The sequence below is a fragment of the Ceratina calcarata genome, unplaced genomic scaffold (genome assembly GCF_001652005.2).
Source record: "Ceratina calcarata isolate Rehan_Ccalc_2016 unplaced genomic scaffold, ASM165200v1 scaffold301.2, whole genome shotgun sequence".
Classification (NCBI taxonomy): Eukaryota; Metazoa; Arthropoda; class Insecta; order Hymenoptera; family Apidae; genus Ceratina; species Ceratina calcarata.
Genome location: NW_017152577.1, coordinates 778,186 through 792,100, shown reverse-complemented (window position 1 = coordinate 792,100; position 13,915 = coordinate 778,186). Strand labels below are relative to the sequence as shown.

Sequence of the window (13,915 nt, the reverse complement as noted above, 5' to 3'; positions counted from 1 at the left end):
GTCCCTTTAGTGGTCGTACATCAATCCACCCGTGGCGTCATGAAATCGTGATCTCCCGGTGGGCGTGAATTCTTTTTTACTCTTCGAGAATAAGTGCTCTTCCGTGGCGAATTCTTTCTCGATCAACTCCCGCGGACCCGTTCGTCTTCTTTTATTTCTACCGCCGTCGAATAAATTTACCACCGAGCTGTTACCGCGGCCATTATGTCGCGGAATTCTTTGCCCGCCGGGGAAGGACATTAATCTTCCAGAGCCGATGACCGCCGCCCTTTTATTTCACCCCCGCGCGGTAGGGAACGAGGAATCCTGTGTGTAAATGCGTTCAGAGTAAGACGCGGTGCTCGACATTTGTCTTCGCGCCGAATATGCGGGACACCTTGAAGAAACCAAGAATGGGCGGTTCTTCTTCGTTTCCAAACAGGAGGATTTATCTCTTCCTACTGATAGCAAATGTCCCGTCCAAACGTGTATTCACCACGACGTTTATTTATCCCCATGAATCACACGGCCCACCCATTTAAAAGAAATGTACCTACATGCTTTATAAGTTATAAGTTACGATTAATCCTCTCGCAGTCGAAATAAAACTCGAATAATGTTGAAAAAAATAATCGAATTTGTTTCTCCTCGTAAATGTTTTTATCCGCTATAAAAATAATAAAAAGATATTTCTGTATGAATTAAACTTTAAAAAAATGAAAAGCTCCAATTGCCGTTTATTTCCAATTTTTCAGTAATAAAAACCTTCAGCGGAGCGCATAGACGGAAAAAAATAAACAAGAGCTACACGGATTATAACATAAGTGAGTTATTGGACTGCTCACGCCTGTGCGCCGAACGGATTAAAATGTAAAAAGTTAAGATATTCTTTTCTATAGGATATTTGAAATAATTTTAGGTGGACAGGTCGAGAGATTCGTCTAATATAAACCAAATTCCACTAGCGTCGGATAAACCCTTCTTCCGAATGCTTATTTTATAGCGCGGCGTCATAAAGACGCGATCTTCCAATGAACGTAAAACTCTCAGGTTCGATTCGGGCGCCTCAATAAATACGGATAGGGTGGGAAATGCGGACTTGTATCTGCCATTCCTTTCTTCCCATTTCCCTTCTGTCGCGCTTTCCCGCGCGTAATGTACAATATGTGAACTTCCTTAATTCTTTTCGCCGAACCATATGAAAAGCCTCGCTCCCTTTCGAGTTCTCGCCCGCATTTTCATATTTAGTCGGAACGAATCGATTTCGGTCACGGCTTTATTTATCGAGGACGCGGCTTCTTATGATGGAACGCTGGATAACAGTAGGGGGAATATTTTGGCCAGCAGCCAGGGCATAATCGTTTCCGATAAATACCCGTCGCATCGGAGAACGGAAATGACTGACAATAAAGAAGGATGGAGGCGGAGGACGTGGAGGAGTGGAATTCTAAATGGGAAAAATGTGTCCGCCGCGATGGTCGGAGAGTTTCCTCCGAAGGGAAATTCATTCAATCTGCATCCAGTCTGCTTTTCGCTGGCTGGAGAGTTCCTGCGGGCTGAATTTGTCAGCGGGGCCAATGGCAAAAGATTACTGGGTACGGTCGAGTGTTTCTGACACTGGTAACAAGCTGGCCCTCGTAACAACGAGGTTCTAATCGGATTACGATGCCCGCCCGAGAACCGACAACTTCGCAAATTATTCAGCGAACGTATCGTCTGAGCTCGATGTCTCGATTCCACATGGTTGCAATGATCATTTATTTCCCCTTACCTCGCCACACACGAGTTTTTAAAATACGAACCAGATTCATTAAAAAAAGTTCTGCTATTATTGTCCCTGCTTATTAGATTTTAAAGCAAATATGAAACTCATCAGTTTTTATGTGACAAATAAACGCAATTTACTTTTTCTTGCGAAATAATTACTAGCATGCATACGTGTATACGTGACAGAATGTTTTCCTATACGGAACAAACAATTTCCTATAGCACATAAGAAATTATTTGCGCACGTGGAAGTTAATGAATCGAGTCGATCACACGGCATTCGGAAATTTATGTTATAGGAACTTGTAAATTAAAACCTGAACTGCGGTAACCCTTATGAAAATATATTGTTCGCGATAATCGCGTTTACGGCGTCGAAATATTTAAACGCTTCGGCATCGCGCAACGATGCGTTCTCATTAATTTTTTGGTCAATATTTCAAATGGAAGAGTACATCGTGTTGCAATTATCACGGACGAACGCTAAATTGTGCAACACGTGAAGTAATGATGATACAGTAAATTGATTATCGCGTAGCAACAGCCAGAGCTGGATGGTAATTGACATCGAGCGAGGTAAAAAGAATTTCAGATTGATTTTATCTGTCCGACGAATCAACGCGGAACATTTTTAAATAAACCAAATTGAATCGTCGAACCTTCCAACGCGCGAAGTTGAAAAACGCAAAATCCGTGATGCAAGTGACTAATAAAAAACACGAAAGGGATAATCCGATGGCTCGGAGCTGAGTTATTGAGTTAAACAAACACAGATTTATTTATCATTTTCGACGTCGAGTTTGCTTATTAATTAAATACAAAAGATTTCGTTAGTAAGTTTAACAAACCCGGCGGTTCTACCGTCGTGAACAGGTTTTTCGCTGACTCTCGGATTCTCGACACGGCGCGCACGTATTCCCATGAAAATGTAATCTGAACAGTGGCGTGTGAAACGCTAATTACACCGTTTTCAGTTAATTATTTCAACCCGAGTAATTCGGATTGTAGTAACGGTAATATTACTAAAGAGCAAACTAATGCCGTGAGCTGTTCAATTTTCAATCTGTTTGCTCAAAGTGTGACCAGCCAATCCATTAATAAGGTAAAATTCATAAGTCAACATTATCTCGTCCATTAACTTATTATTAATGTTGCAAAGAAGAATCGGTTTTAAATTCAACACATCATTGTCGTCCTGGCATCGACGACGCAAGAAGGAGAGTACATAAATTTCAAATTATGTGGAAGAGATAAAGGTGACTGAGCACGATATTACGTACGTACGGTCATGTAGACGGGCTTGGGCCGGTCGTTACACGAACCTATATTATATGCATATGGATGCATACACGCGGGATGCGACGACAGAACCGGGGAGCACCGTGTTTTGCCGCGATTTAACTCATCTGTCTTCATTACTCGGGTTTCTTTGATCTAAAGTAGATCCACGGTACAAACGAGCAAAATTCAAGGCGTCCTCGTCGCTTGACACGCAATTCTACTTTTTTTTTCTTAGCTAGGAAGGTCCGCGGGTATTAAAATATTTTTCCACGGTCTGGCTTTTTCGCGACGTGAATTTAATCCACTACAATAACTTCGACCGTGAAGTTAATTTTCAACCAACGTGCATCTTTTGCGTTTAAACACGAACACGACGGAGAATGAAAGCATAGTTAATTACCACAAAGGCACATACTTGTGTATGAATCGTTTTAAGCTAATGAAAAGTGCAAAATATTTATGAGTAATTCTTACGTGAATTCAAATGTCAACAAGAAATTCTGTAGTTTATCAATGGCTTACCTTCGTATTTCAAATCCTGGTCAAGCTTCTTGCATTAATTATAAGAATTACGGTCACACAGTCGGTGCTGAAAGTAAAGGAGGGAATGATTCAGAATATGTAGAGGTTGTATACGTGACAGAATGTTTTCCTATACGGAACAAACAATTTCCTATAGCACATAAGAAATTATTTGCGCACGTGGAAGTTAATGAATCGAGTCGATCACACGGCATTCGGAAATTTATGTTATAGGAACTTGTAAATTAAAACCTGAACTGCGGTAACCCTTATGAAAATATATTGTTCGCGATAATCGCGTTTACGGCGTCGAAATATTTAAACGCTTCGGCATCGCGCAACGATGCGTTCTCATTAATTTTTTGGTCAATATTTCAAATGGAAGAGTACATCGTGTTGCAATTATCACGGACGAACGCTAAATTGTGCAACACGTGAAGTAATGATGATACAGTAAATTGATTATCGCGTAGCAACAGCCAGAGCTGGATGGTAATTGACATCGAGCGAGGTAAAAAGAATTTCAGATTGATTTTATCTGTCCGACGAATCAACGCGGAACATTTTTAAATAAACCAAATTGAATCGTCGAACCTTCCAACGCGCGAAGTTGAAAAACGCAAAATCCGTGATGCAAGTGACTAATAAAAAACACGAAAGGGATAATCCGATGGCTCGGAGCTGAGTTATTGAGTTAAACAAACACAGATTTATTTATCATTTTCGACGTCGAGTTTGCTTATTAATTAAATACAAAAGATTTCGTTAGTAAGTTTAACAAACCCGGCGGTTCTACCGTCGTGAACAGGTTTTTCGCTGACTCTCGGATTCTCGACACGGCGCGCACGTATTCCCATGAAAATGTAATCTGAACAGTGGCGTGTGAAACGCTAATTACACCGTTTTCAGTTAATTATTTCAACCCGAGTAATTCGGATTGTAGTAACGGTAATATTACTAAAGAGCAAACTAATGCCGTGAGCTGTTCAATTTTCAATCTGTTTGCTCAAAGTGTGACCAGCCAATCCATTAATAAGGTAAAATTCATAAGTCAACATTATCTCGTCCATTAACTTATTATTAATGTTGCAAAGAAGAATCGGTTTTAAATTCAACACATCATTGTCGTCCTGGCATCGACGACGCAAGAAGGAGAGTACATAAATTTCAAATTATGTGGAAGAGATAAAGGTGACTGAGCACGATATTACGTACGTACGGTCATGTAGACGGGCTTGGGCCGGTCGTTACACGAACCTATATTATATGCATATGGATGCATACACGCGGGATGCGACGACAGAACCGGGGAGCACCGTGTTTTGCCGCGATTTAACTCATCTGTCTTCATTACTCGGGTTTCTTTGATCTAAAGTAGATCCACGGTACAAACGAGCAAAATTCAAGGCGTCCTCGTCGCTTGACACGCAATTCTACTTTTTTTTTCTTAGCTAGGAAGGTCCGCGGGTATTAAAATATTTTTCCACGGTCTGGCTTTTTCGCGACGTGAATTTAATCCACTACAATAACTTCGACCGTGAAGTTAATTTTCAACCAACGTGCATCTTTTGCGTTTAAACACGAACACGACGGAGAATGAAAGCATAGTTAATTACCACAAAGGCACATACTTGTGTATGAATCGTTTTAAGCTAATGAAAAGTGCAAAATATTTATGAGTAATTCTTACGTGAATTCAAATGTCAACAAGAAATTCTGTAGTTTATCAATGGCTTACCTTCGTATTTCAAATCCTGGTCAAGCTTCTTGCATTAATTATAAGAATTACGGTCACACAGTCGGTGCTGAAAGTAAAGGAGGGAATGATTCAGAATATGTAGAGGTTTACGAGATAAAAATTAACATAATAAACAACGTAATAGAAAAGTATCGGGAATATGCAATTGATATTTCTAATGTTTTCGATGGATTAATTAATGGTTAATTTGTAGGAACAAGTAGATGGTCGGATCAAACAATTATTTTAAAAGTATGTACTATGTTTATTATCTGCCTGACATCATTTTCGCAGGCGTCGGTGGTGTCGTTTATATACAACCTGTGTACACTCTGTACATTCTGCCCTAAACGATAAAACGTTAACACGTAACCTGTACAGAAGCGAGAATTTATTCAATTGCTAATAACCGCTAGATTTCTGATAACTTTATATTAGAGTTAACACGCACGTGATTCGCACTTTCATCGCTCTCATTTCGTCTCGACATCATGCCCTTTCCATAACCCACGCTCGATCTTAATTGACTAATTTAATTCAGAATCTCGGAACACGAACAATTGAAATATGGAAAAAGATCGTCCCTCTTACGCGGACTCATTGTTTTCTGATCGTTTTGGTCATTGTTATTGTTCCAAGATGAGAAATTGATTGTTTACCTTGCTGTTGGATGATCGGCGCACGTTTTCTACGAAATCTTTTGTTTCTTCCATGCCAATCGATCAAAACGTTACCAGAATGATTTCACTAATGGAACGATCTTGTTTTTAGAAAACACAACGTCGCACGTAGATAAATTCGTTTTAAATTCGGGAAATATCGCGGATAGAAACAACTAGCAAACACACTCTGTCACTCGCAACGCAGTTCTCAGATTCGATATGAAAATCGAGATTGCAGATCGATCCCTCCAAAATTTTTTTTTAATAAACACTATCGATCTTCAACTTTCACCATCGACACAATCGTAAATGCATTCTATGGACACTCTCGACTTAGTGCGGCGCATTCTCGTAATAATTCAGTGGAAACACCGTGGAAAAATATTCTGTCTAACGTCGTAAGTATCGTTAAACCATTAACGGTCGAAGATCATGCCGGGCGTAATCGATAGCCGCGTATAAAAGAGGGTTAGGCTACGTTCGTTCAACTCGCGGGGCGTGATCGTTCGTAAAAGCGAATTCGGAATACTTTAACGAAGAATTGTCTACTTACTTGTTGCCCGAAGGGTCCGTACGTCGTTGAACGGCGAATTTTTCTAATAAGCGTCGAGACAAACATCGTTGATACCATCTCGGTATTCTTTGTCCGGTATTCAGAGTTATTACTTATATTTAAGATCGTCTTAAGCATTTGCTCAAGCCCCTGTTTCTTGTACAAGACTGGAAATGTGGGGTAGACAGAGATTAAAACGATCTTAAAAATAAGTAACGACTACGAACACCGGCCATTGTCAGTTACAAAACTACGCCGACTATGCGACGCGCGATCTGCTGGCCCTCTGCTACAACTATCGCCGTCTCATTCTAAAACGCGCCTCGGTCACGATATGTTTACTTCTTGTGTGCGCCTCGACTCATCCCAAAAAAAACGTACGATCGCCAGTTTCGAATTAAAAATTGTGATCTGTGAACGCGACCAATAAATGCTGACTTCAACGACATGTTCGATCAACAGAAATAATCGTAATTAAGGTAAGTATCCTTTCTGAATCTCGTGAGTAATAAAAATGGAAGCTGGATAAAAATGTGTGCATTGCGTGCTGCACGATAGGAACGGTGGAGAACGAACTTCAGATCACAAGGTGCAATCTATTTAGAACACGTCGCGTTTAACAACTGGTGCAAAGGAGAATGCGATGGAAACAATCAGAGTCTCGGTGAGTCTTTCCTTTCACTTACATTGGATTTAAATATATCACCATGATAAGCTTCTTCTGCTAAGGAAAAATATATTTGCATGCATTTTGCTAACCTGTCTCTCGACGCAATACGACACGCTGTCAATAAACCGACTCTCCCCGTGTCGTTGATGTCTATTCACATTAAATCGCAGACTCGTTTTATTGACCGTACTTGTCTTTAGTAATAAAAGGAACGTATCCATATAGCAACAGCGAAGATTGTTAACAATAACTTGCCGTAAACGTAATTAATTATCGAATAAGTATATTTATCGTCCGTACACGAAACGATCACCGAATTCAAGCGATAACAAGAAACAATTCTAAAGCTCGTATCGGTAACAACATTTTATGTAGCTGGTAGTTACCACCCTTTTGCGTACAAAAATCATTATTGGTCCGTGATCCAATCGATCCGACGCGACGCGGTAGGTGACCCTTCTCGCGGTCAGAATTAAACACTAGAAAGGTATCGTGGCACCGATCTCCAGATCCATCGAGCTCTCGGTCATGTCGATCGATCTGACGACGCAGCGCAGGGCGCCAAGGGACGCGCGCGAACCGTCGAACGAGCTTTGGGTGCCTACGGTTCTCCTCGATGGTCGCCCGAACCTTCTCACGTTTCTGTTTGGCCAGGTCCGGTAGAAGGGCTCCTGACCGTAGTGTTTCAAGGCACTCCAGATGGTCGAGGATCGTCGCGGCGGTAAATGGGAATGCGAAGGACAGCCACAATGCTGCCACGCGAGGCTCGGTGTTTTGCAACGGAATATCGGCGCCCTGAAAGCCTCTGGTGGCCTCAGGATCGGGAGATCGTTTAACTTTAAGGCCGTCGATCCCTTAACCGGTGCACCGTCCATTGTCTCCGTTCGTCCGCGTAACGTCCTCCCCGTATTTGTTCCGGATACGTCGATCAGCTTCTTCGTTCCGCTGATTTCACCGACGTCGCCCAGACAAGTCCCCGGCTCTTTTGTTCCGTCGATGTGCGCCGGTAACGGGGCGTCGTCGTTACGTCTCGACGTTTTGAGATCCCGACGGACGACGTCCCGCGGCTTAAACTTGCCCGGTGATCCGGGTTCGTCCCGATGCCCGCGGCTAAATTGGTCACGTCGATCGACCGCGTCGTTGCACGTGGATCAGGAGGACGAGTTCGCCTCCACCGTCGAGCTCGTCGAAGCGTCGTCGTCCAAGGAGCTCTGCGTGGCCACTGTTACTCTGTTTCCATCTTTCCGGCTGGGCAGCTGCTGATCAGCGACGGTCTGACGGGGATGGCGTCTCTTGTAGGGCTCCCAATCCCCAATACCCCGGCGTCAGTGCGTCGCTATTACGTCCGGTGCGCTCTTTGTGCTCTCTATACTGAACGGTCGCCTCTGGTCCACCTCGATCACTGCTTCCGCCCTGTACCTGGGATCGGACGGAGGCGTCGTCCCTTGCTGCTTTGGCGTAACGGAGTGAGGCGTGTTGCTCGACGCGTTACTAGACCCATGACCGGATCCGTAAATCGAACCGTATCTCTCGCCCGAGCCGATCGTTCCGTGTCTCAATAATTTCGGTGACTGGCGATAGGCACTGCTTTCCCTGCTCGGTTTCGGGCTCTGAAACCTTTGGTACGATGGGTAATCCGGTGGTTCCGGGTAAGCGGAGGTTTGCAATGGATACGTGGACTCATGAATCGACCAGCCGGGCGGTGCCGGGATCGGATTGTGTTTCGGGCAAACACCCATACTGCCGTCTCGGCCTCTCGACGCTGGACTGCATCCTGAACACTGAGAACTCGGCTGCTGAGACTCGGAGGAAGACTGTTGCTGCAAGGCTTGGGAGCTTTGACGCGACTGCGTCGGACTCTGTTGATGCAGGTGATGGTGAAGACGATGGTGAAGATGATTGGTCCCGTTCTGCGATCCACCGCGGACACCAAACGTTGTGAACCCTGTCGGCGCTCCTGTATCTGGGAGTCGGGCAGTTTCGAAAAGGCTCTCCCGAGTTTGACAGGAGCTGTCCCTCATCTCTGGCTCCTCGTTCGATTCCTGCAAACGCTCCTGCGTCGCATTGCTCACGTTGTTGCTCTGGTGGATATCGTGCATGTCCGTCGTGTTATAAGCCATCTCCAATACGAGATCCTTTGCGTAATCCTGCGCTATTAGTGTGGTGGGCGGTAGAAGTTCTTTGCTGGGGATAATTTGCTCGAGGCTCGGCGAGTGGCTGCCACGGTCCCGGATATCTGTTCTGGAAGACGAGATCGGACAGGGTGTTGTCTTACGACCAAGTTCGTCTAATCGATTTTCCCTCGACTGCCTGATGTGCTCCTGTACAGGGCAAACAAATTCTGTCAATTAGCCGAGCAAATATGCTGACGTTAAATAACTGGTGGCGTAACCGCTGGACACCCGCTGTTAATAAATAGCAGCTCGATTGTGTCAATGTTTATTAACACGCATTGTTGGCGACGCGACCGTTATTTAGTATTACTTTCAACAAATCCCATTATCTGCTGTTTGATAAAAGCGTTACGTTATTCGCCCGGACCTCTCTCTCTCTCTCTCTCTCTCTCTCTCCCTCTCTCTCTCTCTCTCTCTCTCTCTCTCCTGTTTTTTTTTAAGTAGCATTCATGCGCGTACTGCTTGCGGTACTCTCCATTCTAGAGGATCTTTGCGGGTGACACAACGGTTGTTAACTTTGAATGAATATACACCGACGCGTTGCGCGGGACACTTCTGACTCGCGAAATTAAAATGCAAGAGCTCGCCGTTCGTTTTATTACCGAATACCTTTGCGTCCTTTTCTTTTTAAATGAAACTTTTACACGGCTCGTAGTTCCAACGAATTTATTTACATATTGAATAACGCGGCAATAGTAAAAATATTGATCTGTGCGTAGTATTATTTCACGTGAGAGAAAAATGTTCCCGTCGAAATAGGCGGTGGAAACGCCCGGAGCGAAATGTTTGATAACCGTGAAAATTACGTGACATTACAATAACAACGGCTAGCCAAGTTTTACGAAGCATCGCTAATTTCGCCTAAGCAATTACCCGGTTTACCGTTTGCCGAATCGTTTTGAAAAGTAATTTTCATCCGCTTGTTAATGCCCATTTCCCGACCACTCTCGATCCCTCCCACGTGAATGGGTGAAACGAACCATGGAGCTCATCTCATACATTGTATCAATCTTTTCCCGCGCTGCGCGAATGTTAGACACGTATGTATGATCGTACGTGACGAATTTCGAACGAATTGAATCCCCGGTCCTGTTTCCAAGCTGTAATTGAAATTCCGCCGTCGCGCAACAACGCGAATCGCGTGTAATGCACAAAGAAGCTACTACAGTTTCGCATGATTCGGTGCCACGCTTCGATCTTCCAGAAAAAAATTCGGAGAACGTTTGAGCTCGGATTGGACAAAACGGACATGAGAAATGTTTTTCTTTTTTCTTCTTAAATAAATGAACGAGATTTATTGTTTCGTTTGTTCGTTGAATTGCTCACTTTCACGTTCACTTGCCAGCAGGTTCACTTACCAGGATGATGCGATGATCCCGGACCAGCTTCCTCACGCAGTTGAAGACGAACGCGAAGCTCATGCCGAACATGATCAGCGAGAAGACGATCAGAATTATGACGATGTGCTGCGAGTCGATCAAACGAGATTTCTTCTTCTGCAAGTCAAGGTAGGAAAGTTTCATATTAATTTGATTCTATCGTCGGATCATCCTGAACGTTTTTGTTCATGATTAAAATGATTGTAGTGTACAATAAAATTTGTACAGTGAAAAAATGAAAAAGTAAACTGCGGATTTTTGTGCAGGACAAAACGTTCGCGATATCAATTTTACAAAAAATATCTACGATCATATTTCTTTTACCTTCAAAAAAATTTGCACATTCAATTTTTCTGTGAATACATAAAACTCGCAATCTATTAGTAAAAATTTCATTTAACTTTTTAAACGTCGTGATATGCATTTTGCAGCAGATATTCTATTTTTCATACCTAAATCTCCTATAAACGTGGAAAACCCGTACTCGATTCATGGTAAAGAGAATCTTCCGTATCCTTCAGACTAGTTTAAAGTGTTCAGGATGATCCAATAGCATGCGTAGAGTAGAAGTGCAAGCGCGTATAACGCCGACAGTAAACTGTCTCCGTATCGCTCTAATTATCGACTCTTGACGAATACTAACTCCGGTGTCGAGGGTACACATTCATTAGGAATAGTTAGCTGACACGACGCGGGAAGTTGCGCGTAACGTACCAAGTCGAATTTCATTCTCTTCTCACCCTTTGTGTACCAGTCTACGAAACCGCTATGTTAAGCGTCCGGAGAGAAATTTACAGTGTCATCTCACCCGAACATAGATCAAAACGATTCGGGTTTCAGCTTCACATGTGAGATCGTATTTACATTTAGCGCTAAGACACAGTATTCCTATATACGATGTGTCATTAGGTTTGCGTGTTCTTCAGATATAATACAATCACGCCGAGGGCTTGACACCGTAGAAATTTTTACGGATAAAGCAATCGCCATTTGTTGTGATTTTATCGCGGTAAAATGGTATTTCTAAAAGCTTTTACAATGAAACGTAGCTGGCGATTTTTCTTATTTTCCCTACGTTCATCGCAAAAACACGCTGCACCGCGATAAGGGCAATAAGAAGAACGCGCGTAATGAGCACATTTCGAGCGAAGAGTCCGGGGACAATTAACAAAATAGATGAGGTTATCGCGCTCTCGTTTTTTCCCCGAGTGAAGGCGTTCTCCGGCGTCTACCGAATGAGATTTCTGTGCATTAGATACGAACGTTTTTCCGAGTGGGCTTGAACCGGTGACGACGGGATAAACCGCTAGAGAAACGACGAATGGGCGAGGGTGAAAGAGAGAAACTCTCGTCAGTCGAGGGCTGGTAAATGCCTCTTTCTGTTTCTCTGAGCCCGAAGAGGGTTTATTGTTATGCTTATGTATCCAAGAATTGGCAATCGTTTTACATGTTAGCGAACAAGTCCGCGCAAAACTGTATTTCGAATTTGCTTTTGATCCCGCGTTATCGAGCACTCGGATTTATTTCCGTGTTCCCATAGCGAAATATCGATATTTGTTTATCGTACCCGTTGTTTATTCGGCTCGACATTGGCTAATAGTTATGCATGTCGCGTATAAACCATAGGTTTTTTTTACAACGACGCTTCGGTATTTCTGTGCATATTAAGTGCGATTGACAATTTTAATAAAACGCCAATTGCCTCTTTGATTGCTCTGGCCCAATATATCGAAATATTATTAAATACTCCATGGGAAAAGGTTCCGACAATTTTTACTCCCCGTTTCAATCGAACGGCGCTTTCATAAACCATCGAACTCTAGCGAGCATGCAACTGTAAGAGGACATCAAACTGTCTGTCGAATACGTGGACCGGACGCGCACCTTTTTCTCCCCGTTGGTTACGTCGGGACCACCCGGGAATTCTTTGAACAGGAAACGGGGAGGCCAGTCATGCGACCCACGGGAAATATTTACTTTCCGTCACATCAGACTTCTCATAGTGGCCGTCGTCGTTCTCTCTTTGTGCCGCTACCGGCCAATTTTATGAAACGCTATAGTGAAAAAAAAAGGAGTCTCATCCCTTTCGGAGAGACGCTATTTACATCGACCTCGAAGGACCCGAATCGTGTATAGAGGAAAATTTATCTCCCGCTGGATTTATGCGAGCCCTGGGACAGAATTCCATCGCGCGCGGTGAATTCGATGTTATGCGCCGTTTAGCTCCGTTCTAGACGTCGTTATTTTTACCGGTGACACGATTTCCCGGATACGTTACGCGAGCGTTGACAAAGAAAAATCTTTGCGCCTTCCGCAGCCGGAGCTTTATCAGGCACGCTCGTCTCACAAAGACGCTGCTGCTCTCAATGACGAATGAGAATCCTCGTTCGTTTTGCATAGGTTCATCTATTCCTTGACCTGGTTCACGGAATAAGACGGGGATCTACGCGCCTGGTTGAAATTAATGATAGGCCGACGCGAGGACACGTTCCCCGGTCCTCTCGCAGAAATATAATTAGTCGCAAAAGGAAAAATGCTTGAAGAACATCTCATTAACGGGTAGAAATAACGAATGCCGACGATTCTGTTATGTTCAATATCTATTTTTCCGCGGGTGGGGCAAAACGCGAGGAATGATAATTAAAGAACATTCTTGCTACGGTAATTATTGTAGAATCCTCCGACGAATTCTGTGCATCCGAATCGATTGCTTCGCATTGAATCTCGGGGACAGAATGGATATAAATGGGGGAACGAGTGGATATCGAAGAATCAAACGCGACTTATTCCTATTCGCATCGAGCAATTGAATCGTTCTAAAGTGATACTTGAACGCGAAGTTAAACGGGATTCGAATATCCATCATCTAACGTTTCTTCTTAAGGATGTATTGGCTATACAGTCAATCCCAAAAGTTTATGCACTTTAGAAACGCATTTTTTAAAAAGAAATCAGACGTCGGAAGAATAATGCTAATAATAAATAGCTACGTGCTAAAAAGTATAGAAGGAAATATCCAATTAAGTATTGACGCTGGCGGAAAGCTTTTTATACAGAAATTATAAGCCCTGACGTTCTCAACAAGAAAGATTCTATGAATTTTTCTTCTAACTCGAGTATTTAACAAGTTACATATGATTATTTGGCGTTTTATTGATGTTGACAAAATCCGACCATTCCACCATCGAAT

The 13,915-nt window shown here is 43.2% G+C and overlaps 1 protein-coding gene across 5 annotated transcripts in view; it reads right to left on the bottom strand.

Moving 5' to 3' along the window:
- Positions 1 to 5,287: 5,287 nt before the first annotated feature.
- The window catches only part of Neto (Neuropilin and tolloid-like), a 72,405-nt gene continuing 63,777 nt past the window's right edge, over positions 5,288 to 13,915 (bottom strand). For 4 of the 5 annotated variants that reach the window (XM_018023349.2, XM_018023347.2, XM_018023346.2 and 1 more), the window contains 2 exons: positions 10,705 to 10,842; positions 5,538 to 9,493 (listed from right to left, as the gene is read on the bottom strand). In XM_018023349.2, coding sequence (XP_017878838.1) covers positions 8,498 to 9,493; positions 10,705 to 10,842 — 1,134 coding nt within the window. In that variant the 3' untranslated portion in view covers positions 5,538 to 8,497. Of the gene's footprint in view, positions 5,355 to 5,537; positions 9,494 to 10,704; positions 10,843 to 13,915 lie in introns of those variants that run through there. The other variant, XR_003389066.1, reaches the window with a different exon arrangement.